A 27777-nucleotide genomic window follows, 5' to 3' on the forward strand; every position below is an offset into this window, starting at 1 on the left:
CCACTTTTATAGTGTAAATTTGGCATAAGAAATGCCATGCTAATACCTTAGAATATGGACATGCTGAGTTAAGCCTGCTCTGTGCCTGCCTGTGTGTATATATATATATATATATATATATATATATATATATATATATATATATATATATATATATATATATATATATATATATATATATATATATATATATAAAAAGCTATAGAAAAATAAAATGAATTACAAGGCTGTAGAGAGGTTTTAATTACATTATTTTAGTCAATCGCATCCAAAATAAAAGTTTTGGTTTACATTATATATGCGTGTACTGTATATATTTATTATGTATATATAAATACACACACATGAAAGTATATATTTAAGAAAAAATTGTATGTTTATATAAATATATTTATATTTAATATTAATTATATGAATATAAATTATGCATGTAAATATTTTCAAAATATATACTGTATGTGTGTTTTTTTTATATATGCATAATAAATATACATAGTACACACACATATTATGTAAACAAAAACTTTTATTTTGGATGCGATTAATCGTTTCATGCGTTATTTTAATAGTCAGCAATGAACTGAAGTAGGCCGGTCTAAGGCATGAAACTCCAGCTCTTCCTTCACACAAAGAACTGAAGAAACCTGCGTGAGTATATCTGAATATAATATCTGAATTTGAATATTTGTCATGTTGTCTCAGGTGATGTTTGTTTAGTGGCTCTCCAGCAGGTGCCAGCAGCGTCTTGCGACTTGCGCGCGAGGCTGCAGCAGGAAGAGCGTGCGCGTGCACGAGTAACTGAACTATCATGATGGGGAAGTAACTGTCAGTCAGTCGCAGAAGAGCCTGAGGAGACATTTTCACAAGTATTTGGCTTATTCCTAAAACTTTGTGGTGAGATTTCAGTGATCTGGAGCAAACGTGCAAACAATGTTCTCTCGAAAGAAGAAGGAGACGACGAATAAAGCGCCTTCAGCCTCCAAAAAGAGCAACTCTGCGCAAAACCCTTCGGTAAGACCAACAACACTTCTGAGGGAAATTAAAACCGAGTTTATTTTAGTGCTTTAGGTTGATTCTAATACTGTAAACATGTTTTAAAAGAGAAACATATTTAATCTTCCAGAAAACTGGCGCGTTTACAACATCTGCTTTATTTTAAACGCTTAATAAATGGGTTCACATTTATCCTATTCATTTCCTCTAGTAGTTCACAACAGAATTATGTGTGAAAGAGTAAATGTACTCTATTGTTTATAGATATTGGACATGTGTTGGAGGTACGATTCATTTGTTCGGATGATTCATTTCAGTGAACCGGTTCACTCAGGCGCATTGGGTTCGACTGAATCATTTAAAAGAATCGGCTCGAGAGAGCGAGTTGATTCAAGTGTGCTCATTGCTGTAAAACTGTCAGTGGTGAACAATGCCTGCTGAAGAACACTTAAGAAGTACGTCTTGCTCTTTGTTTCGCAAACAATACCAGAAATACACTGAGAGGAAGTCATGCAAGAGCCATTTATTCAAGCCGCAGTTTAGTTGAGCAGTTCAAGAATAGAAGTGAACACTTCTACTGTTAACAGATGATGCTATTCAATGATCTGAAGAGCCTGTGAAACATTATAACTCAAGAAACCTGAACAGTCAAAATGGTTCTTGAGAGAACTTAAAGGGATAGTACACAGAAAATGAAGAAAGAAGATATTTTGAAAAACACTGGGGTCCAAATATCATTGGAAACCATTTTTTATTTGTCCATACAATGAAGTCATTGACCTCCACTGTACGGCCAAATAAAACACTTTATCAAATGATTCAAATCATATTTAATATTACACAGACGACAGAAGGTCATACAGGTTGGGAAGCACATGACACATGAGTAAAATGACAGAATTATCATTTTTGGGTGAAATATCGTCACTTTAAAATGCGGTAAAGAATTGAAAAGTCTGTCATTTACATTGTTTCAAACCTGCATGATTTACTTTTTCTTTTGTGCGGAAATTCTGAATAATGTTCACTCTTATTTTCAGTGAATAATGACATTTTATATAGCTGAGAAGACTTGGAATATGTTGCATAAATTGTACGAACTGCTACTGGTTTAAAAAAAAAAATACAATGTTTTATTCATTTATTTTGTGTTTCGCTGAAGAAAGAGGTAAAACGGTTCAATGCTGAACCTTTATTTTTAAGAGTGTAATCAGACTACGTAAGAAACTGAAAGAGCTTTTTTGTGTAATTTATATATTTATTGCAGTGTTTTTTATAGTTGAAACTGAAACTAAAACCATAAAAATATAATTTAAATAAAATATAAAAAACAAGTTCAACTGGTTTCATTAAGTTTAATAATGTACTAAAATATAATCACCACTGAATGATAAACAGATAAATAGGTAATATTAAAAAGTGCACAATAATAATAATAAAATTAAATTACATTTCATACATTTATTAATTTATTTAATGAATACTTTAATTTATAAATAAATTTATATAACTCCAGGTGTTACACATTTATTTATTTATATAATCATCACAGAATGGGTTTTAAACAGATAAATAAAGTAGGAAATATTAAAAAGTAAAAATAGATAAATAAATAATAAATCTAAAATAAATTAATAAAAGCTAAATAGACAAACTATTAAAAATGACAAACACAAAATTAAAACTTAAATCTTTAAAATTAAATATAAAAATAGTATTAATTAAATTTTAAAACCTATTCAAAATATTAATCAAAACTTGTGAATAGGTACTAAAATAACACTGATTCACTTACTGTAGGTTTTTTGTTGTTATTCTAATGATTTGAATTGATTATGTTTGTCAGCAAATAGCCTTTGCTGCTGATATGGCGTTAAATAATAAACAAATAATCAGACTAGATTTGAAGAGTTTATTTGTAAAAACTCAGTTTTTATTAATTCTCATAAATCATGTTTTTATTGTTTTATTGTTTTAGTTAGCTGTATTTATTTAGTTATTATTATTTAATCAAAACAACCCAACTGCAGTTTGATTGATATTAATTGGAATGCAGATTAAATAAACATGATCTTTGAAAATTTTTACCCGGTTTTTATTTTAACCCGGTTCATAATATTCATCTCGATAATCATCCATCATTCACACTCCACCCCTTTCCATTCCATGTTAAACCCAGTTGTCCATCCTTCAGGAACACTCTCCCAATGACACTATCGATGGCCCCTGCATGCTGGCCCTTCCTGATTCGAGCCCCTTATCCTGCCCAGGAACACCGTCTTCCCACTCCAAGCTAACAGTGTGCAGTTCACCTGTGGGGCCCCTCAAGCGGCCCTCGGGTCTCAGTCGTCACGCTAGCGCTGCCGGCTTCGCCTTCCAGACGTCTGGGACCTGGGGCTACCATAAGGGTTACGTACGGGCCGCTCTCAACTACGGACATGCTGCGGAGGCTGCGGAAACATCGGTCATCGAGGTGGATGACATTCCCTCGCTGCTGCGAGACGTCGCCCGCTTCGCAGAGGCTGTGGAGAAGCTGAAGGACATGGTGCTCGGAGAAGGTAGGACATTTGTGAGTTGATTTGGTTCGAGAAGGATTTTCAGAAATCATTTTGAGTTGATAAAATACGTTTGGATGCACTCTTAAAAATAAAGGTTCTTTATTGGCATCAATGGTTCTATGAAGAACCTTCAACATCCATGGAACCTTTCAAATGCAGAAAAGGTTCTTTATAGTCGAAAAAGGTTCTTTAGATTTTTTTTTTTAAATCTTCAAAATGTTTCTTTTATGAAGTGTTCACTGAAAGGTTCTTTGGGGAACCAAAAATGGTTCTTCTATGGCATCACTGCAAAAACACCCTTTTAGAACCTTTATATTTAAGAGTCTGGTTGGTTTTTGTGTGTTTTGTAAATGAAGTCTGTTGGCCAAAATAATGATATTATATATTTTCTGTTTTCAAGTACTTTTGCTAAGTAAATATTTCATTGCAGACAATATTTAATTATTTAAATAAATAAGAATTAAATATAATACAAGTATAATATAGATTTAATATTGCAATTAAAAAATTTAAATATTTAATATTTAAGCAAATAAATGAATAAATAATTAAGATTAAAGAGATTAAGATTAAATATTTAAATAAAACTTTAAGACAGTACTTTTGTAATATTAGTAAATATTGTCAAATATTTGTTGTAATAACTCAAATTGCAAATATTTAACATTTTGATATTTAAATAAACAAAGATTGTATTGTAATAGTAAATATTGTGTACAATAATGGGACTCGCATTGCAATTAAAATATTTAATATTTAAATAAATAGACAAAAATTAAATGTAATACGTTTGGCTGTAATATTGGTAAATATTTATTTGTACACAATATTTACTTAAATTGCAATTGAAAATACTGCAATATTTAATATTAAAATAATTATAGTACTTTTCATTGTAATATCAGTGAATATTGTATTGAAGAATTTACTGTATACAGTATCTACTCAAATTGCAATTAATGTTTTTGTAATTTAAATAAAAATTAAATATTATTTTGTAATAATAAACATAATTCATAATTTATTATACACAATATTTACAGTATTTAATATTTAAATAAATACAAGTTTAAAAAAATATATTTTCTTTTTATTAAAAATGTTTTAAAGAAATGTGGCTCGAAATTGTAGCTTTATTTGGTGTTTAAAGCTGTTGTAAAATGCAAGTAAATGCACACCTGTGACCCCACACAATATTGCTTTTCAACAACAAAAACTGACCGTTTATTATATTTCTTGTCAAGAATTGTTGGTTAGTTAATTGAACTATTTATTCACTGTCATGTTCATTGTTTTGTTATTTGAACATATTTCAGTTTGTAGAAGGAATAAGTCAATTCAAAGCCGTGTGTGACATAAATGAAAACTAGCATTAGATTATATCAGATGTAACTGGCACAAAGTCTTCAGACTCCCCTGGAGTCATGTTAAGGAATGGCCATTTGTAACGTGTGTTTTTTCATTGGGTTTCCATGGTGAAAGAGGAAGGAAGAGGAACCGTGCGTCAGATGTTTTCTTTGCAGCCTTCAGTTTGAGATTACACACGTCCCCTGAGCTGCAGCCCTCCACCTTCCCTTAAAAGAGTGTTTCACGGGCAGAGCCCTACAGAGAGAAGGCCAGATACCTACTGAGCACTTTTCTCACGATGCTGCTGCTCACCTCAGGCAGAAATGTGGTGATGTGGTGTAATAGTGAGGCTTTGATATTCCTCTTTTAGACTTCATGTACACTCACTTCATGAAATGTGATCAGATATAGGTGGTGCACAAATTTAAGAGGAACTGTTGACAAAGTCAGCATCATAAAAGTAGTCAGTTTCAAGTCTTCTGAACCATACAATACACTTGCTAAACGTATTCCTCTCAACTCAGATCAGATCTCAAATCTTGTTCGACTTCAGATAATGAGCATGGGTCTTGCATGTCTGGTAAACTGAGCGCAGTGCACCTTGTCCATGTCTGACTTTATTCAGCTCAGAGGGCAGGACAGAGATGAATCACGTCAGCACTGTCTGCTTTATAAAGAGCAGAAGTCATTTGAGTCTCCTCAGGCCTTGTGGACTTCCTTAAAGTGTCGCTATTTTCATCAGCTCTACTTCCTGTTTATATCTGCCCTGCTTGTAGAGTTGCAATAGTGATGTTTCCAATGTCATCTCAAGGCAATTCTTTATTTCAACAACTCAGGGATTCCCAAACCTTTTTGTCAGCCGAAACTATTTTCTTGAAGACTCCCTGAGATTTTAAGATATAATATCAATAATTTAACAACAGGGTTATTATAGTTAACTAAAACAATTACAAACATTTTTGTTGAAAATAAAATAAAATATAAATGTTAGATTTAAAAACATAATAAATGAAAATGAGAAATGTTGGCTTGGCAACTAACTGAAGTAAGTATTAAAATTACTGACTGGAAAAAAGAAACATAAATAGTGACAATAAAGAAAAAATGGCAAGCACATAACATAATTGCAAAGAAATTAACTAAAATTAAAAAACATGTATTCAAAATACTAATACAGTTATTACAGTATATAAATAATACTAAAATAACACTAACAACACATTCGTGGATATTCTTTTTTTATAAAGGCTTTTTTTTCATTGTTTTATTTTAAAATTATTTTATTTTTGTGATTTAGTTAACTATAGCTTTTCATCAACTCGAGAAGTTTGGGAAACCCAAACAAAAGAAAATGTAGTATATTAGAATATTCAGATGTTTCCTCATCAATTTCAGGAGAGGCATCTGAGACGAGGTTGATATTAAATAGAGCGTAACTGAGAAATGAGCGATGAAAGCAAACTCTGAGCGATAACATCTTTCTGTGGGAAGTCACATAGTGTTATCATGTTTGTCTTCGAATTTATACACAGTGACTTGCATATCTATTACCATTTTGCAACCTCCCAGAACGCTCTGGTGTGGTCTTAGGGAGTTATACCAGGACAAACACAGCATGTTGATTTGTCTGAGATGCACAGGTATAGGAGTTCATCACGTTTCCTTAGCAGTGGAGCTACTGTCAGCCGTGCCAGAGCTGTAAAAGCCACAGAAGGTGATTCATTCACAGCTCAATGCCACAAAACGACTGCAGCATGCAGGCCTGTACAGGTCCTCACAGTTTCTCCTTAAACAGCAGTCAGCTATTAATCACGCTCAAGATGATGCCAGTGAGAAGTGGGGGCTTTTTTGGGCAGATGGCATGATGGTTGTCATTGTCATCATCTCATGACCTGCAGATTGATTTGAGAAGAGCCGGACAGTGACAAGTTAGTTTCAGATGGACAGTCTTGAGTAATGTGCTTGAGGGAATCTGTTCAGATCTGCACGACATGCATGCATCAACATGTACGTGCATAAAACATTCCCCTCACTTTCCCCTGTAAAACACATCACCATTGCATTTGCAACCACCCAGAAAGCTCTGGCATCGTGACAGGGAGTTTTACACGCTCGTGTTTTCTTCACAACATATTAAATAGTCTGAGTTACACATGTGTGTAGGAGTCCAGTGCTGCATCAAAGAGGAACGACTGTTTGAAATGTTACACTCTTGTGTTTTGCTTTGTGTTTTTTGCATTTTTAAGAACACCCACACTCTGAACATGCATTTAGGCATGCAGACGCACACACAAGGACTTTTGTCATGCACAACAACAGCTTTCATTGTCCTGCTAAAAAGGATACGGTTCCAGCAGCCAGACTCCTGCTCTTTTCCCCAACCGTTATGGGATAACGCCAGGTTTCTCATTGTTGATTTACAAAAATTTGAAGCAGCAAACCGTTTTCAGTTGTGATGATAATCAGACATGTTTCTTGAGCAGTAAATCAGTATATTAGAATGATTTCTGAAGATCATGTGACACTGAAGACTGGAGTAATGATGCTGAAAATACAGCTTTGATCACAGAAATAAATGACATTCATTAACACATTCGGGTCTGTTTTGACCTGTAAGAAATACTTTAAAAAATCTCAAAACTGTTTAATTTTTAGTAAGGGAATGCAACTTTGCAAGGACGTTAAGACTCGCAAAATTCACTTTTTTTCCTGATAAAATAAATTTTAAGGGATTTTAAGAGAGTTAAACGGTTCATGTTTGGGACCGTTTCTGTATCGAGACCCATTAGAGGTCACATTTTTGTTTGTTTATTAAATTATCTATGACGTTATATTAGTGTTAAAAACTTTTGCAAAATATATTTAGCCTTTTCCCCATATCTCACACACTTTTAGGACTGAATTTTGTTAATAAACTTGAATATGTACGCCTGTTGACCAACTACTGCAGCATGAAAAATTGCTCACTTTTTTCATCTGAAAGTGAAAATCAGATTAAGTTTTCTAAGAAATAAATATGTAGGTTTCATAAAGTTTTTGAGCAATCACGAGTTATAAATTTCCATTCATTCCAATGGGTCATTCTTATAAATTTCATACAATGATACATTCATATAGGATTTTTTTTGCTGTATCAAAAATACAAAAAAATTGTGAAAAAATTTTGAAATATTATTGCAATCTAAAATAATAGTTTTCTATTTGTATATACTTTAAAGTAAAGAAATAAAGAGTTCATTTGCAAAAACAGATAACTCTAAGTTATCTGTTTTATATAAGTTATATAAGTTTTTAATAATTTAAAAAAATCCTCCAATCTCAATTAAACTGCAGTTGAGTTATTTTGATTAGGCTAAAAAATAACAAAAAAATACAGATAACTAACACGATAAAACACAATAAAGACATGATAACAATAAAAAACATGATTTTTGAAAATTAAAAAAAAACTGAGTTATCTGTTTTGGCAAATAAACTCTTCATTTATTCCAGTGATGCAAGGCTGTATTATCAGCATCATTACTCCAGTCTTCAGTGTCACATGATCTTCAGAAATCATTATAATATACTGATTTACTATCAGCTGTGCTTATTATTTTTTGGCACCTGTGATACTTTTTTCAGGATTCTTTGTTGAATAAAAGAAAAGTAATTTTTTTTTATTATTATTCAAAAAGGAGTAAAATCATGGTAACGTTCAAAAGTTTCTCACATTCACTCATTAATGAGTTGCTCAATATGATTATTTTTTAAAGATTCTTTACAAACTGTGGCAACTAGTTGTTCATCTAGATCTGTGATTTATGCATTTATTAAACATTTAATTTGTAGACCATGGCTTGAGTTTGTCAAATAGTTGCAGTGAGCATTTCCATCTGATAAACCCGATGAACTCATTAGATGATCGTAATATCACACACGTAGTATCAGTGCATGTGTACGGATGTAACTTCCCTCTTGTGGTATTGAGCAGAATGAGGTGCATTGTGGTATTGGGTGGGTAGGAAGTGGATAAATAACTGACATGTTTTAGTGAAAATAAGAGGCAGAACTACTTCCTAACATGTGGCAAGACAGTGTTAGAGCTGTTTTGGAGTGATTTACAGTCCCTACACATAGTATTTACTTGGGTTGGGTATTATTTATGTCCAAATGCTTCCAGATGTCTCCGTAAATGACTGAATCAAGATGTTTCCTCATGTCTCCGCAGTGAAAGAGGAGCCACGCAGCAGGCTGGCCGTTCACGAGTGCTTAGGGGAGGTTCTACGTGTTTTGCGGCAGGTAATCAGCACGTACCCTCTGCTGAACACTGTGGAAACACTCACCGCAGCAGGAACTCTTATCTCAAAGGTCAAAGGTCAGTTCAGCTGCCATGATAAACTCATCTTCTTCAACTGTCACTGGGTCCTTCTCCTCACTCTCACCTATGTATGCAATGACATGAAGCAAATAATGCAGCGCAAGCATCAGAAGAGCAAACCCACATTAGATATGAGCAGATACCACAGAAGCAGCATCTGATCTTATAAAGGAAAAACATGTGTAATATGCAAACATGAAATACAGGTGTTTCTAATTTTGCATCTCAATGTGATGTCACTTCTAGTTTTATGTGTTATCAAAGCAGAAGCACGTGTTTGTGACCGTGAAGTTGTTTTGTTCTCTGTGTTTGTCAGGGTTCAGTTACGAAGGCACCACTGACGCTCAGAAGAAAGACTTTGAGAAGGCCATTGAGACCATTGCTGTGGCCTTCAGCAGCAAGTAAGACCCGCTGCTCTGCTTTCACACAGAATACCTGCTCATTTATTATTTATAAATTAAAATATAATTGTATTAAATAAAATGTCAATAAATAATAATTATATGCATTTAAATTCAATTATATATATATAGTATCAGTCACGGATTTACAGTCTAAAACTTGTCCTGAATGTTGATAAAACCATGTTGTTCTCAGGTTCTAAAAAATCTGACAATAATTTATCTTCTCTTCAGACCCTACAAGGTACCGTGATCGAATTAGTGAAAGAGTACAAATATCTTGGCATTATTGTGGATGATGTATTATCTTTTAGCTCTCACATTACTCAACTGAAAAAAAAAATTGAAAATTAAGCTTGGGTTTTATTTTAGGAACAAGTTTTGTTTTTCATTTAATGTACGAAAGAAATTGGTTACTACTACTTTTTTACCCGTGCTTGATTATGGTTCGCTCCATCATGTCTTCTTTCCTCTTTAGACGCCGTTTATCATGGTGCTTTAAGATTTATATCAGACTGTAAACCTTCAACTCATCACTGTATATTGTATAACAGGTTATAAAGCCATTTTGGGGTTGTTTCCCTCATATCTCTGCTGTCTTGTAAAACAGAAAATCGTTGAGAAATACTTTCTTCGCTCACGAAATTGTTATACTCTTTCTGTTCCTTTTGTTCGATCTGAATTAGGTAAAAAGGCTTTTATGTACGCAGCTCCGACTGACTGGAATCTTGAAATTACAGAATTTGCTGTCTTTGGATAATTTTAAAGCCGTCATTCGGCAAATGGAAATCGACTCAACGATATGTAACTGTTTTTAAGTGTCTCTAGCTTGTTTGTGTTGTAACATTCTGTGATGTAATTGATGTATTGCTGCCCATTTTGGCCAGGACACTCCTGCGAAAGAGATTTTTAATCTCAGAGAGTCTCTTCTGGTTAAATAAAGGTTAAATAAAAATAAAATAAATATATATATTTATCTAATATATCTAATACAATATTATGTATTACTCTTTATATGTATATTAACTTTTAATCCTAAAATAATATTATATTAGGATTATATATATATATATACATATATATATATATATATATATATATATATATATATATATATATATATATATACATAAAATAATTAAATTAAGTTACATTTTATTAAAATAATTTTATGTAAAAATCTGTTATTCAAATATAACTTTTAATTCTAATATAATATTGTTTGAAATTTTTTATTATGTATATATGTATATATATTATACATTATATTAATATTATTCTATATATTACATTAAATTTGTTTCGTTTAATATTAATTAAAATATATCTATTTCTCTTAATATATCAATATATTAATTAATATATTACACATATTTCCCTGAAGGCCACTTATAATGCAGGTAAATAAATTATATTTTAATTCTATATAAATATAATATATCTATTATTCAAATGTATCTTTTAATTCTAATATATTATTATGATTAAATTATATATATAATTTAATTTTAAAATATATTTTATTAAAATTATTTTATGTAAAATTGTGTATATATTATATATGTACGTATATATTTCCTTAAAGGCTACTTATAATGTAAGTAATTATATGTAATATAATTATATTTGAATTCTATAAATATATAAGTTATCTTTAATTAAGATATAAATTTTACTTTTAATATTATTATAGAATTGTAGATGTATGATTTATTTTTATAATATATATATATGCTCTAGAGTTTCAGAAGAGATCTCAACAGTGCCTCAAGCTGTGCTCAGATTTACCAATATATTAGGCAATCAGTAGTCAGTGATTTTCAGTATGAACTTGAATATTTCTCATCAACATTCACTCTCCACATTCATTTTATAGCTTTTACTAGATGAGAAATATTGTCAATTTATTGTTTATTATTGTGATATCTGAGCAGTATTTTCTCTGTGTCAGTGTTTCAGAGTTGTTGATGGGAGAGATTGACAGCACTACTCTTCTGTCCCTGCCGCCGACAGAAAAGAGCAGGGTGAGTGTGTGTGTGTGTGTGTGTGTGTGTGTGTGTGCGGATGTTGTTGGAAGCGTGTGTGTGGGTTGCTTCCTGCGTTGTCTTGCAAGCATATTGTTTCCTCCGCACCTCTATACAGACTCAACAGAGTCCCTGATGACGTGAGTCTTCGAGAAACACTTCTTAGAATGACACTGATGACAAATTAATCATCTTAATGTCCAGAACAGACACTTAAATCATTTCCCAGAACTACAACAACTAGAAGTCTCACTTCCTTCATTAAAATGCAATTTAGTTGTTGAACAGTGTTTGTCATGCTACTCTGAGTCTGTAGTTTACCAAGCGTTACTCATTATTTAAAGCAGTTCAGTTTTAGTCAAGAAACTTTTTTAAAGAAGGGCTACACTATAAGCTACTAACAAAAGTAGCTTAGTACTGGAAGATGTTATTTTAATGTAAATGATATAATACATTTATTTTTGGTGCAAAAACAGTGAGGGTTTTGGAGTAAATAAACAGATTGACAACATAAATTTGAACAGATAAACAGTTAAATATAAAAAATAATTTGTGTGAAAATATTAGAATGTTTTTAATAATATATTATTAAATATAATATCTAATTTGTATTTATTTATTGTTTGTTTGTAAAAAATATTGTTAAATTATTGTATACAATTTATTGAAGTATTGTTATTAAGACAATTTTTAAAAATCTTATTATTTTTTAATCTGCCTTTGATTCTGATGTCGTAAAATAATAAATTAATAAACAGTTGAATAAAAGAGTTGAATTATTTACTAAAATATATCCTAACTAAAACATAGAAATGTACATCAGGATTTAATAAAATATTTAATATTTATAATAAATGTATAATAATATAATAAATACTTATGCAAATATATAATATTTTTTTACATTCTAGCTCAGGGTTTCCTGGACTGGGATTTTGAGTTGATGAAAAGCTAATTAATTTATCATAAAAATGTAAAATTAAAATAAATGAACAATTTAAAATAAAAGCAGTCAAAATAAAACAAAGAAAAAAGATTAAATGTTTTATTTGTTTACCTACATGTCATGTGACCAACATCACAGAATCAGATATGTTGTTATATTATTGAAAGATTAACTTTAAAATCTCAGGACGACTTCAAGAAAGTATTTTAGGTCAAAGGGATTTGGCTGACATGTGATTTTCTGCTGTTGCATATAATGGCAAGAGTATTTTTGGGGAGTGTGTTCAGCTACTGCCTCCTCAGTAGTACTTTCAGCCGCTATAAGGTGAAGGAATACTACAATGGAAGAGCCAAATCTACCCAACAGCCCTCAGAGAAGGAAGTGATATATACTACAATCTCACCACATGTATCTGACTCTAACCTCTTCCTCAAAATCCACACCATTTAATTTCATAATGCACATTATTACCATATTTGTTCCTTAAAAATGTCATATCTTGCTCTGTCTCTTTGCTGTGTGTGTTTAGTCGATGGAGGACCTGTACAGGGTGTCGTCAGGTCAAGGTCCTGAAGGAGGAAAATACGACCATCAGGACTGCAGTGAGTGAATCCCTCTTTTATTGTCTTTAGTAATGCATAGAATGGCATACAGACTACTATTTTTGAAAGTACATAGTATGCATAGAGTGGCCCATAGGCAAATTTTTCTCTATGCACAGAACACAATACATACAGAGTGTGCAGTGTACAGGAGAGCACACGGCTCTATCGGCATCTATCTATCTATCTATCTATCTATCTATCTATCTATCTATCTATCTATCTATCTATCTATCTATCTATCTATCTATCTATCTATCTATCTATCTATCTATCTATCTATCTATCTATCTATCTATCTATCTATCTATCATCTATCCATCTATCTATCTATCCATCCATCCATCCATCCATCCATCCATATTTTTAAAAATCACGAAATTATTATTTATTTCTGTGATAATAACCGGACATCACTGAAATGAATTATAATATGGTCATGTGACAACAATGTAGTGTACTACTATTTATTGTGAAACATTTCTTTTTACATCTGCATACTTGCATAGAATTTATTCAGAGTAAAACAGTATATACTGCTCAGTATTCCATTCTGAACACAGCTGCTGTATATTTTTCATTTAAATTTGAAGTGTTGTTTGTTCATATATGGGATGGCTGATGTTTACCGTGTGTGTCCGCAGTGAGTCCACAGGAAGTTGATATACTCCTGCAGCACAGTGAAGGTGGCGTGGACTCGGCTCTGAATTACGCCAAATCTATCGCCAAATACATGAAGGACATCATCATCTACGTAGACAAGAGAATCACTCTCGGTAATGACATTTCCTTCATCTGTTTGGTGATTTTTGAAATGCATGTGTCTGTCTCTCTTTAAATGGATCCCGGTAATATACTCTTAATATAAATGCATTTCAAACTCATCCACGTGGACTGGGTCATTTTATTTGTTCTTTACGACTCTATTTTCCATCATATTGTCAACAGAGAATGAGTTTTCAAAAGGTCTTCAGAGACTCTACCAGTCCTGCAAACAAAACATCATACAGGTAATCAGTGTGCTTCCCTTGTGCTTGTTTGTTTGTTTTTTGCAGATTGAAATAACACTAGTGTTTATGTTGTAAAATAGTCTCCAAAAAATATTACTGTCGTCAAGGTCAAAAACATCTTAAAAGACACCTTAAAAGTCATTAAAACAATAATATAAATATATTAATATACAACTTGCACAGTATATTTTAAGCACATTTAATGTAACGTACAAGTCATATAGAGTATTTTCAAACTGTTTTTAGCCATTTTTGCACCCTATCAGGCCCAATTACTGTTGACTCTTGTTTTATTGAAAAAAGCAGCGTCAACATCCATAAAAAAGTCTCCTGAAAATATCAGAGTTTGAATCCCATGAGTGTGCATGGATCATGACAGAACAATTTTTATTTAAATACAGAATTATCATTATCAAATCAACTATACCTTTGATACTGAATCTGTTGTGCTTACTGTACATACAGTAGAGCAGGTTTCTGAATCTTATCTCTCTCTCTCGCTCTCTCAGGAACACATGCCGTTGCTGTCGATCTTCTCTCTGGCTCTCGAGCAGGACTCAGAGCAGAGCTGCGGTTTACAACAAGCCACAAACAACATCTACACACACTCATTTCTACAGGTACCACACCTGATCTGACAACACACACCACAGCAGGATGACAGTGTGGAAATAGTTTTGCACGTTTCATCTCAAAATACCTAAAATAGAGGAAAAAAAGGAAATAAATATTTTATAAAATATATATTTAAAATATTTTTGTAACACAATATTATATTTAAATGTATTATATAATATTATATTATATCATAAATGTATGATATTATATTTTTTAATGTAATACATTTAATTTCAATAAAAAAATGAATGCCTAATTTTTGGATCATTAATCATTTTGTTTTTAATTATCTAGATAAAATAAATAATACATTTTTATTTTTATAATAATACAATAAATATTGTATTTAAATGTATTATTATATTATACATTTATTGTATTATATTATATTTTTTAATATACTTAATGTAATTTAATTAAAAAAATTAAAGCCTAATTTTTGGATCATTAAGAATTTTTTTGCATTATTTCTAATACAGTTTCTCTTATGACATTTTAATTTTTCATTGATTTCTTTGGCATTTTGGGTGACCTGGGTGTGTTCTTGACAGCTTTTGTGAGATTTACCCAAGCAGGTCTAATGAAAGAAACAAATAAAATTAAACCTTTCTTTCTCTCTTTTTCTTGTTCAGCCCATGACGCAGCGCAGACAGGAACATGAGAAGAAGCGCAGAGACATTAAAGAGCAGTGGCAGAGGGCCAAGAGAAAACTGGTAGAGATTCAGTCCACCCTGAACTAACTACACAACTCAACTAAACCCTGCTAAATCAAAGTTAAACATGTGTATTTGTGTTCATGCATTTAGAGATGTGTGTGTTTGTGTTCATCAGGCCGATGCCGAGAGTAACCTCCGTAAGGCACGTCACCTGTACATGAGCCGCTGTGAGGAGTACGAGAGAGCTAGGACAGTGGCCAATAAGGTTGAAGAGGAACAAAGCGGAACAGGAAGTGGCTCAACCACTAAAGCTCTGGACAAGAAGAGAAGACTAGAAGAGGAAGCGCGCAACAAGGTCAGCCAGCTCAAGCAGGAAATGGCCTAACATGAGCAAATTTCACACATTTTGTGTGAAGTGTTCATTCTGACTGCTTTTGCGGACACGTGCAGGGAACAAAAATTTTGATGAATAGATTAACATTACACTATCATTTACTACATTTTATTAAATTTTTTTCCCCTGCAATATTTTCATTCAGAATTTATTCAATATATAATTTTCTTCTTATCTGTCTTTTTTTTTTGCATAAAGAAATTTGCATATTTTTTTTTTTTTTAGGATTACAGGATTTTGAGATGATTTTCATGACAATTGAAGACATTTTCAATGCAATAGTATGCATAACAGTAATGAGAATTTTGGATATTTCTGTCATGAAAATAATGTCACAATGCAAAACATCTGAATGGATTTAAAATAGGCTTCATTTTCTTCAAGCAAGATATCATATCATTTATTTTACTTGATGTCGGGGTGATTTTATAATATTTATGCAACAATTCTGAGTTACAAGTACTTATGGGCTGTGGCTTTGCAGTTTTTAACTGCACCATCCTTCAATAACAGTATTGTGTCTACAAAACAGTCAAGTTGATTAATTCATTTTCATGATATATGATGGTTTGTGTTCACAGGCGGAGGAGGCCGAGGCGACGTATCGCACCTGCATCGCAGACGCCACGACACAGCAGCAGGAGCTGGAGGACATGAAGGTGAACGTGCTCAAACAGATCCAGGAACTCATTAGACAGACGGACCAGATCCTGCGGGCGGTGAGAGTCATATATATATTTTTGTTTTTATATTTATTATATATATAAATTTAATTATTTTAACATTTTATTTACTTTCTCTAATAATATATATATATATATATATATATATATATGTTTGTGTGTGTGTATAAAATATTATTTTTATATTTTATATATTTTTATTATAAATTATCAATAATATTATTTTCTATTTAATTTTTTGTATATTTATTTATTATTTGCATTTTATTTATTTATGTTATATATTTTTTGCATATACAATATTTTAGGATGGATCATTTTAGGATTTGTAGGATATTTTCATGACAATTAAGACATTTTTATTGTAATGCTGAACAACTTTTCTCATTGTATATTATGTATGTATGTGTTAGGGGTGGCACGGTTCGCGGAAAAAAACCGAACCGCACGGTTCTCCACACACGGTTCGGCACGCGCTAGGACCGCGGTTCAACTGAATTCTGACAACGCATGTGGTTTGTTATAAATAACACGTAAAACAAATAGGGTTCGGCTAATGTATGTTTCTGTTAATGGATGCGCATTCTGGCTTCCCAGTACATTATAACAACAGCGATGAGAAAGGAAAAAAAAAATAAGTGGACAAATCATTCACTCTTGTTCAATGCGAGTGCCGTATGCTGGAATATGAGCATTTATTCCGTCATCACCCGGGTGCTGATAGCGCGCGCACAGGTGAGACCTGAACAGCACACGTTGATATCGGTGTTTAGACTAAAGTCATGTAAGCTCAAATATTTAAGAGCCAGAGGACGCGAGCTCGCGCGCGCAGTGAGAAGATTAGTGCATGCGTTCATCAGAAGCGCACAAACCTGCGCCTCAGAACGCGCGCAAATATGAAGCTCTCTCTGAAGTATTGTGTTTTAATGGATAAATTCACACAAAATTCTGTCAAAATGCCCGTCTTGGTAAGTATCCTATAGCAGACATAGCCGGCTGGGCGTACAGTATCAGTGCTTTCTCTTAAAGTGACAGTTAATATTAAATAAACAGCAACAACAAAGAAATCACTCACTGCTCTTGATTGAATCGCTTTTGTAACTTTAATAAAGAGTAATCTTTAATTTATACAGTCAAATATGCAATGCTGTTTTACCTTTGATTACTTTAATCGTACTTCAATTTCTGTACCTAAAAAACCCCCTGAAAATCACTGATTATTTTATTTGTATCTTTACTCTATTGTATTTTTATTTGTGCTGTTGCTTGTAGTTAAAGGTCTGCTTTTATTTGTGTACACTCACAATGAAAACAAAACAGATTTTATATATATAACATGTAATAATATTTAGCATTTTCACATCAAAATAAAAGAAACTGAGCAAAGTAGATGTCTTTTTTTTCCCCTGTTGTACCGAAATTGTATCGAACCGTGACCCCCGAACCGAGGTACGTACCGAACCGTGACATCTGTGTACCGTGCCACCCCTAGTATGTGTGTATATATATTATTTATACTATTATTATTGTTAATTTTTCAGTTAATAATTTTATTATTGCTTTTTTATTTTCATTTTTTTGTATATTTGTCTATTCTATATTTATTTCCTATAATAATAATAATTATTTTATTTCATTTATTTATGTTGTTTTTTGCATAGACATTTATCTATAATTTTAATAATATTATTATTGGATTTATTTATATTTATGAATTTATTAATATTATAATATAATTTATTAATATTATTGCTTTTTTATTTTTTGTATATTTATTTATTATTTTTTTTTTAATTGCATATAGAATATTCTAGGATCATTTTAGGATTTTAACATTATTTTCATGACTTTTTTTTTTTCATCGTAATGAAAAAGAAGAAAATATCTCTTCCTATCGTTTTCATATGAAAAAGTGACATAAGTAACTTCTTTCCAAAGTCAAGTAATCTCTCATACTACTCAGAACAGCTGGAATGGGGAATGGAGATGATTGTGTGCTTACGGTTTTCAAGCTTGAGCCAACTGGACAGAGAGATTTTGTCATTTTATGCTCCGGTTGTGTGTTTGATGCACCCTCTTCCTCTCTGTCCAGTGCACCATCTCGTACTATCAGACGATGCATGTGCAGACAGCAGCACTGCCGGTGCATTTCCAGACGCTCTGTGAGAGCTGTAAGCTGTACGACCTGGGTCAGCAGTACGCCGCATACGTCAAAAACCTGCAGCTCCGCACAGAGCTGCCCGTCCAGTTCCAGTTTGAGCCATACTCCGCGTCCAGCCACCAGTAAGACAACATCCAATTAGAACACATCATTTGCTTTAAAGATCAGTGGTCAAAGCATAATGGGAACTTAAGTGCTTCAGGAATTTAATAAAATATTGAAGTAACATGGTGTTTTGAATTCAGGAGGAAATGAAGTTGTTTTTTTTAATCAGGCACGTTCGGACATGTAACAACAGTCTCGGTAATGACCAGCGGCAGAACAGCTATGATACTCCGCCCACTGTGGAGGAGGCGGGATTTGGGGAAGGAACTGTAGTTAAACAAAGACGAGGTCAAGGTCAGTTTAATAGACAATAAATGAACAGAAATCAGCTTTTAGGGGACGAATACACAGGACATGTACTTTATACATGCTGTCAGTTTAAAAGCCCCTTGTGGCTGCAGATCTTTGTTTTTATTATTGCAGTTACAATATTTTATGTAATTTTGTCTGTATTGCAATTTTAAAATGAATAGAGTGGTTATGTGTTGTTTTTGCAGGTAGAGACCATCATCAAGCTCATAAGTCCTGGCCATCCACCCTGAGTGACACTGACAGTGTTGGTCCGGGAAGTGGACTGGGATCCCCGACCTCCAGCACAGGTATGAAACAAATCCAGAGCAGTCTGGTATACGGTAATAAATTGTTTTTATAAACAATAATGTTGCGTAATGTTTCGGTCTCAGGTGATATCTCAAAACCTTCAAGGCCAGTTTCTGCAGCCACATTGTCATCCAATGAAGATTTAGAGGAGCGAGACTGTGCCATGACCCCGTTTGAACAAAGTGAGTGACCGATTTCAGAGAACATCTGAGAAGCAGCAGACTTAAAGGAATCAGTTCAGTCAAAATTAAAATTAGCTGAAAATCGACTCACCCTCAAGCCACCCAAGATGAGTTTGCTTCTTCATCAGATTTGGAGAAATGTAGCATTGCATTACTTGCTCAGCAATGGATGCTCTGCAGTGAATGGGTGCCGTCAGAATGAGAGTCCAAACAGCTGATAAAAACATCACAATAATCCACACCACTCCAGTCCATCAGTTAACATCTGGAAAAGCTGCGTGTTTGTAAAAAACAAATCCATCAAGATGTTTTTAACTTCAAACCATAATCCATAATAACGCTTCCTCCAGTGAAAAAGTGGTCTGGCCTGAATCAGAAGAGAAATCTGCACAGATCAAGCACTGTTTACAAGCCAAAACCGCTCTAAACAAATATGTGGCTGCATGATTTTGATGTGAGAGACAACAGGAGTAAGACTTTTTCACTGGAGGAATCGTTATTATGGATTATGGACTTGTATTTTAGCTGGAAGCAACGGTTTGAAGTTAAAAACATCTTGATGGATTTGTTTCTTATAAACACAGCTTTTCACAGCTTCTCCAGATGTTAATTGATGGACTGGAGTGGTGTGGATTATTGTGATGTTTTTATCAGCTGCTTGGACTCTCATTCTGACGGCACCCATTCACTGCAGAGCATCCATTACTGAGCAAGTGATGAAATGCTACGTTTCTCCAAATCTGATGAAGAAACAAACTCATCCTAATCTTGAATGTGTAGTACATTGTACATAGTGATATATGTTGAGTGTGTCTGGGCGTTGGTTGTGTTTTAGGTATAAATGGAATTGAACCGGAAAGCGCGGTGCCCACTGGACCTTTCAGAAACGTGGGATTGTCCAAAGCTGCAAAAACCCATCGGCTGCGCAAACTGCGCACGCCATCAAAGTGCAGGGAATGTGACAGCTACGTTTATTTCCAGGGAGCAGAATGTGAGGAGGTGAGAGCATTTCAGTGGATTTATTTTGTTGACTTAATCATATGAAACTGTAGATTTATGATACAACAAGTTGATCGTACGAAACAACTTCAATAGTCTACAGAATACATGTGTTATGTATTAGAATAGTGTTATTATTTTAGTTATCATCTGATAGTGTCAGTGTAATGTGTGTTTGTGTTTTAGTGTTTTCTGGCGTGCCATAAGAAGTGTCTGGAGTCTCTGGCCATCCAGTGTGGTCATAAGAAGCTCCAGGGCCGTCTGCAGCTCTTCGGCCGTGATTTCTCTCAGGTCCTGCAGGGCGACATGGAGGGCGTTCCCTTCATTATCAAGAAATGCATCACAGAGATCGAGAGGAGAGCGCTCAAAATGAAGGTGCGAGAGGAAAGCTTTGAAAACAATCAAGCTGTTCTTATAACCAATCAATCTGATTGGTTTGAATGTTTATGTCTGATAAATGTATTGTAAATGTATTGTTATTTGCACATTCATTCTGATTGGTCAGTTAACCTCTGCTATACATGATGCCAACTTCCTAATTCTCACGCAGGCTACCAAAAAAATTTAAGTAAAATAGCAAATAAACATATTTATACATCATATGCATGTGAGATATGCACATAAATTATTGATTAATTGCATCACTTCCTTATATACTTGTTTTTTATTCATTTAGCAGATTTGAACACTATTCCCAAAACAGTTTTTAACATTTTTAAGCCAGACATGAAATAATAGTCAGGAAATTTTTTTTTTTTTTTTAAATGGAACAGTTTATTAAACCTTTAGATAATATATGAAAACAAATCTTTAAAAAAGTTTGCATGTGTGTTTTTGTTGAGTATAATATTTGATACTGTACATCAGGCTTTTATGGCTCATATAGTCTGATATATGGGATCCCATTTACGTCAGTCACTATGACGTAAAGTCGAACGTGACTGACTAAAAGGGAACTGAAAACTCAGCATCAAACTGGGCAAAAATATGCAATTTGGTGCCGATGCTGATATTTATATGGACAAAAAGATGAAATTCTGATGCCTGTAATGTAAATCAATCTCAGCCAAATATTGTACGATTCTAACAAAAACCATACATCAATTAAAAGCTTATTTATTCATATATAACCCTTATGACCCTTATGACTGGTTTAGTGGGTCACATATGATACAGTAGGCATTATAGGGTTAAAGCTTTTCTTTGCATGTCTCCAGGGAATCTATCGTGTGAATGGAGTGAAGACACGTGTGGAAAAGTTGTGCCAGGCGTTTGAGAACGGTAAAGAGCTGGTGGAGCTCTCTCAGGCATCTCCACATGACATCAGCAACGTGCTGAAGCTCTACCTCAGACAGGTGAGTCTCCTAAAGCAAGGAAATGTTCCTGTAATGAAGCAGTGTTGTGGCGTGTTTACGGTGTCATCATCTCCGTCTCCTCCTCAGCTCCCGGAGCCCATCATGCCCTTCCGCATGTATAACGCTCTGATGGGACTGTCGAAGGAAAGCCTGAACTCGGCCGGCGAGGGCGTGAAGGGCCCAGAGCTGGTGGATCACGGGTCAGAAACCGAGCCTGAAGTGCTGGTCTTAGTGGCGAAACTCAGAGAGCTGCTCAAGCATTTGCCGCCTGCTAACATCGCCACACTCAAGTACATCGTGCAGCACCTGTGCAGGTGAGATTCTACAAAAACAAACAAAACAACTTAAAACATTTATGATGTACAGCAAGGTTTATAAACCCATAGTGATTCACAGAGGAACTGAAGATGTTTCTTTGAGATATGTTAAATTATGATTAATATTTAATTATGCCATATTAAATTATGTATATTTTATAGTGCTTTCAAATGATTAATTGCGATTAATCGCATCCAAAATAAAAGTTTTTGTTTACATAATATATGTATGTGTACTGTGTATATTTATTATGTATATATAAATACACACAGTAAATATTTTGAAAATACTGACATGTATTTAAATGTATATATTTATATTCTTATATTTTATATTATATATAAATATATTTAACATATAAACATAGCATATTTTTCATAAATATATACATGTATGTGTTAATATACACAGTATAGACACATATATTATGTAAACAAAAACTTTTATTTTGGATGCGATTAATTGCGATTAATCGTTTGACAGCACTAATATATATATTTTTTTTTATTAAAGGTATAGGTAAACCTAAGGTGCATATTAATACTAAGTTAATTATAATTATTAATAATATTAATATTAAATCAAAATATTGTAACTTTTTGCTCTGAACCTTACAAAAAATATTTTTTAAATTTGTCATAAAATATTTATAGAAAGTCTATAACTGTACTAACCCTTAGGAGGTACTTTATTTAATAATATTACTATTTTAATCATTATAAAAGCAAATCATAATATTAATTATTAATAATGTTTTAAATAATAATGTAATAGTTTGTTTTAATATTTTTGCCATTTGCATAATAATCTAAAAATAATTTAATAGTTTAAGTATTTCAATTGAAATATTTTTGTTATTTGTCTAATAATGTAATAATAATTTAATAGTTTAAGTATTTAAGTTTTAAAAATGTAAACATTTAAGCCGTAGGAGTTCAGCAGACATAAACAATTTAAAACACAGTTTTAATAATGATATTCTAAAATGCATATTTATAAAAGTAATTAATAATTTAATATTTTACGTTTTTTTTATATTTTAAGGTTTTAATATTTTAATTATTTATCTCTAATAAGCTAATAATAATTTGATAGTTTATGTATTTACGTTTAATATTTTAATAATTTAAGTCTAATAATCTAATAGTATTTAGATTTTAATTTAAGTCCATTTTTAATAATTTAAATCATCAGAGTTCAGCAGACAAAAACAAATTTAAAAACAAGGTGTGCAATAAAATTTGGTAGTTGATAAAACATGAACTTTTATTTTCAATGTCAAGATTTTCAGATTGTATATATATATATATATATATATATATATATATATATATATATATATATATATATATATATATACCTTTTCAAGTTGCATTTAACTGTATGAATATAAATGTTGTTTAAAATAGTGACTGCTTGAAATATCAACTGAAGTTTTCTAGATTTTCTGAAGTTTATCAGAGAACACAAAACATTTTTCAGGGTTCGTATAAGGTGCTTAAAGTACTTGAATTTGACTTTTTGAAATTTAAGTCCTGGAAAACAGCTATATTTTTGAGAAGGTACTTGAAAAGTACTTTAATTTTTAAAAGGCAGTATATATGAAATTAGTATTAATTTTTTTCGATAAAATAATCTCTTGACTTTTAGACTTTTAGCCCTAGATTAAGTTACAAAATACTACTGCGTTGTTTTGCTTTGTGTGATTAAAAGACAAATATTTTGTCATAAAAAATTCTTAAAAATAGCATTAAAATATTGTCTCGTTCTAGTGAATCAAGTATCTGTATTTTGTCTCATCTCGTGAGCTAAGTGGATTGTCACGCCCCTAGTGTTGCTAAGCAGTGATATAGCTCATAATTTTCCAAGTGTGTGATTATAACTTTCATTCTTCAGGTCAGTCATATATTCATTAAAAAAAAGAGTTTGAATAAGGAAGTGATAAGTTTGCCATACTATCCTTTCAAATGTAAAAGTTGCCACAGTCATTGCATGCTTTTGTGCTGCACTTTATTTGTACCAATTAGTTTTATTAGTTTATTAGAATTTGAAAGATAATAACGATATTGTTTGATAAGGGAGATCTCTGATTTTAGTCCTTGAAAACCAAAAAAGTAATGCTTGAAAAGTCCTTGAAAGTCCTGGAATTTCATTTTGCAGTTTCTGTACGAACTCTGAATTTTGTATGATGTTAATGAAAGATTCTTCTTTTTCTCTCGTCAGAGTGTCTGAGTTGGAGCAAGATAATAAAATGAGCGCCAGTAATTTAGGCATCGTGTTCGGCCCGACCCTGATGAGACCCAAACCCACCGGAGCCACTGTGTCCCTGTCGTCTCTGGTGGATTACCCTCATCAGGCACGCATCGCAGAAGCTCTGATCGTCTTCCAGCAGAACATCTTCATCTCGTCCTCTTCCTTGGTCAGCTCTCCAGGCCAGAGCCAGGTCTGCACAGAATCATATCTGCTCTGATGTAGTATGCAGGGTGTCAGTGATTGACAGGGTTTCATCACAGCCCATTTCTGATGTTGTGTGTGCGTGTGTGTGTGCGTGTGTGTTTTTGTGTACAGCTCTGATTGTAATATATTCCTTCACACAGGACTGTGAGACTGAAACTCATGAAGAGCCAAACAGAGCAGATCTGGAATGTGGTAAGATAAAAAATATATTAGAAATATTAAATAATGTTTTTATTATTTTATACATTAATTAAAATATTGATATTATTAAAAATGTGTTTGATTTTGTATCTTTATAAAATGTTTTGAAATATTTAAATTAATTTATTAAATTAGTTAAAATGTTTTGAAATATTTAAATTAATTTATTAAATTAGTTTGACACAATTTTTTTTATATTATAATTAACATTTAAATATTAATATAATTTTTTTAATGCTTGGGGGTGGTTTTATCATGAAGAGTCAAACAGAGTGGATCAGGGTCCTCATATATAAAATGTTGCGCAGAAACCATCCTAAAATTGATCTTACGATCATTTCTCAAATATGCTTACGTGTGATTCATAAAATGAACGTACGTACAGAAAACGCACAGAGTACGCCTCTCTTTCAGATGTGAAATCTATGAATCACAAATGATCTTGAACTTGCGCTAATGAATGGTTTCAGCTCTCTGCCTTGTAAACGACTCCTAATTAATGTCATTAACATGTAAAAGATCACCAGTCATCAGCCATATTCTTTCATTTAGAACAGCGAGCTGCAAGAACAGCTTACATTATCAAAAACGTGCAGCACTCGAACAAGAAAACGTGTGTACGTCTGTTTAGACCTTGACGTGACGCTAAGCACGTTTCCACGTCAAAGACCGTTTTTACAAATATGTGGATTTAAGCATACACACGATCTAAGATCAAATCTGAGCGTACGCATGCTTTATAAATGAGGCCCCAGGTGATTTGTAATATTTCAAATATTAATATTATAAAATGTTTTCTGTGCTTGAGTTTGTGAAGTTTGGTGGCATATATATTAGAAATATTTAACTAGAAAATATTTCAATATTTTTATTTTTTAACTATTGTTATATTTTTAAATATTATGTTAAATAATATTTTTATCTTTGTTAATTTAAATATTATTATGTTTTTATTTTGCTTGCATTTGTGAAATAAGAGGATTTGGAATATTTTAAATATGTTAGTATTCATATATATTAGAAAAACTGAATAAAAAAATATTAAATAATGTTAATACTAAAATATATAAAAAAAATAAATATATATTTTTTTTATGTTTTACATATGAATATTATAAAATAATATAATGTATCCAATCACAATATTTGTTGAAATATTCTCTGTGATTTTTTATAAATTGTTATTCTCATTCTTCAGGTGATTCCGTGGGTTCCTCTGGTTCTCAGGAGCGTTCGCTGGACTCTGACTCTGACGTGGAGGATCTGGGCAGAGGGAGCCGACCGCAGCGCCCTCCTCTGGTGAGTCAGGAGAGTGAGACCAGCACCGAGGAAGACCAGATGAGTCCCCGAGTGAGTCTGGACCTGAGCGGACTGGTTCCAGAGACCATCCCGGAGCAGACCGTCAGTGCAGACCCACAGGAAACCAGCGCAGAAGAGGTCTCAGATGAGTAAGACGAGATGTATTAGGAATATAAACAGGTCAATATACATTTCAACTATTAGAGATGTACAACAGGAGAACAAGTGTTATTTTTATATACATAAATTCCTAAAAGTCACATTAAGAATAAGTAGGTTTTGACTGACAGGCGAACTCATATGACCTCTCAGCGACCTCTCATGCCGTTTTTTTCTAGAACTGAGATCAATGTCGTTTCACGTATTAGCCGATATGCACTGGATGTTTATATAATGTTGGTCTCTGTATTCAGATGATGGTGGTTATATTCCCTCAATTATAATACGTTTGCGCACTAGTCTGTATAAACCACCTCATTCATAACCTGCTACTGGAATACAATAATTACTGTCTTTCAAAAACAAACATAAACATCAATATTATTATTATTTAATAGGATCTCAAGAGGAGTCAGTGTGTTGTAGATATTAATAGTGCTTTGTTTAAAGTTTTTGATACATTTTTGTTTAGAAGTGTCTCTTTTAGGAGCTTGTAACGTTGTATTTTACAATATTTATTATAGTTTCATCTATGCACCGGAGTTTATGGGCAAATAAGCGGAAAATGATGTTACGGTTAAAATGGTCTAACAACAGCCGGACTGCTGGTCGGTGCTGGTTTTAATGCTTATGTAATGCATTATAAAATGTTTATGCATATTTCTCTTCTCAACATTTGCTTTGTTTATAATAGTGTTTATATTTCATTACCGGTGTTGTTCCAGCAGCACTGTACTGTCTTACTAAACTAAATATGGTTTAAAGTTTAAACCATGCTGGGACTGTAGCTTCATCTCAACCATGCTAACTAAAGCCTTTAACCATTTAACTTGACTGATAAATGCATAACACCATAGAAATAAAAGACATTTGTGAGTGCATTCAAAACCCTTTTTGTATATTCTGAAACTGTATATATTTTTAGAAAACATCTATATGCAATAAAACTGTAATTTCTACTATATTTGCGATGAATCATTTAGTTTGTGAACTTGTGTGCGCTTGGGTTTGTGAATTAATCAGATCTGTAATGTGGTGGAATATATATTAGGAATAATATAATTAGAATTAGCATATATTTAAATATTCATGTTATTTTTGAATTAAGAGGATCTGAAATGTGGTGATCTATCCTACCTTTTCTTGTAACCAGATAAAATCAATCCATGGAGAGGAACGTCGTCAGAGATGTTTAATCCACAAGCATTATTCCTGCTTGCAGGCGTTCTCATCAATCCACAAGTCGTTCGTTAGGCTATTTCATTCAAGTCAATATAAAAGCAATTATGCTATGTCTAGCATTCTCTTATGTTACTGAGCATAGCAAATAAATAGTTTGCAAAACGGTC

The 27777-nt window shown here is 32.6% G+C and overlaps 1 protein-coding gene across 2 annotated transcripts; it reads left to right on the forward strand.

The window, feature by feature from the left end:
- The first annotated feature begins 790 nt into the window (after positions 1–790).
- LOC306846687 (rho GTPase-activating protein 45-like) lies at positions 791–27777 on the forward strand. Of its 2 annotated transcripts, none has more exons than XM_079380239.1 (23): positions 791–1011; positions 3188–3551; positions 9109–9255; positions 9575–9659; positions 11611–11683; positions 13159–13231; positions 13876–14007; positions 14180–14241; positions 14751–14861; positions 15492–15572; positions 15691–15870; positions 16491–16628; positions 18685–18875; positions 19028–19152; positions 19356–19457; positions 19542–19640; positions 20476–20639; positions 20826–21014; positions 21857–21994; positions 22082–22308; positions 24536–24755; positions 24910–24961; positions 26169–27777. In XM_079380239.1, exons 1-23 carry the CDS (start codon positions 931–933, stop codon positions 26420–26422), a joined length of 3288 nt encoding a protein of 1095 aa, XP_079236365.1. In that variant the 5' UTR covers positions 791–930; the 3' UTR covers positions 26423–27777. The 2 variants fall into 2 exon arrangements, with proteins under 2 accessions (XP_079236365.1, XP_079236364.1); XM_079380238.1 differs by having other exon boundaries at positions 793–1011; positions 3173–3551.

Source organism: Barbus barbus, assembly GCF_936440315.1.
Source record: "Barbus barbus genome assembly, chromosome: 26".
Classification (NCBI taxonomy): Eukaryota; Metazoa; Chordata; class Actinopteri; order Cypriniformes; family Cyprinidae; genus Barbus; species Barbus barbus.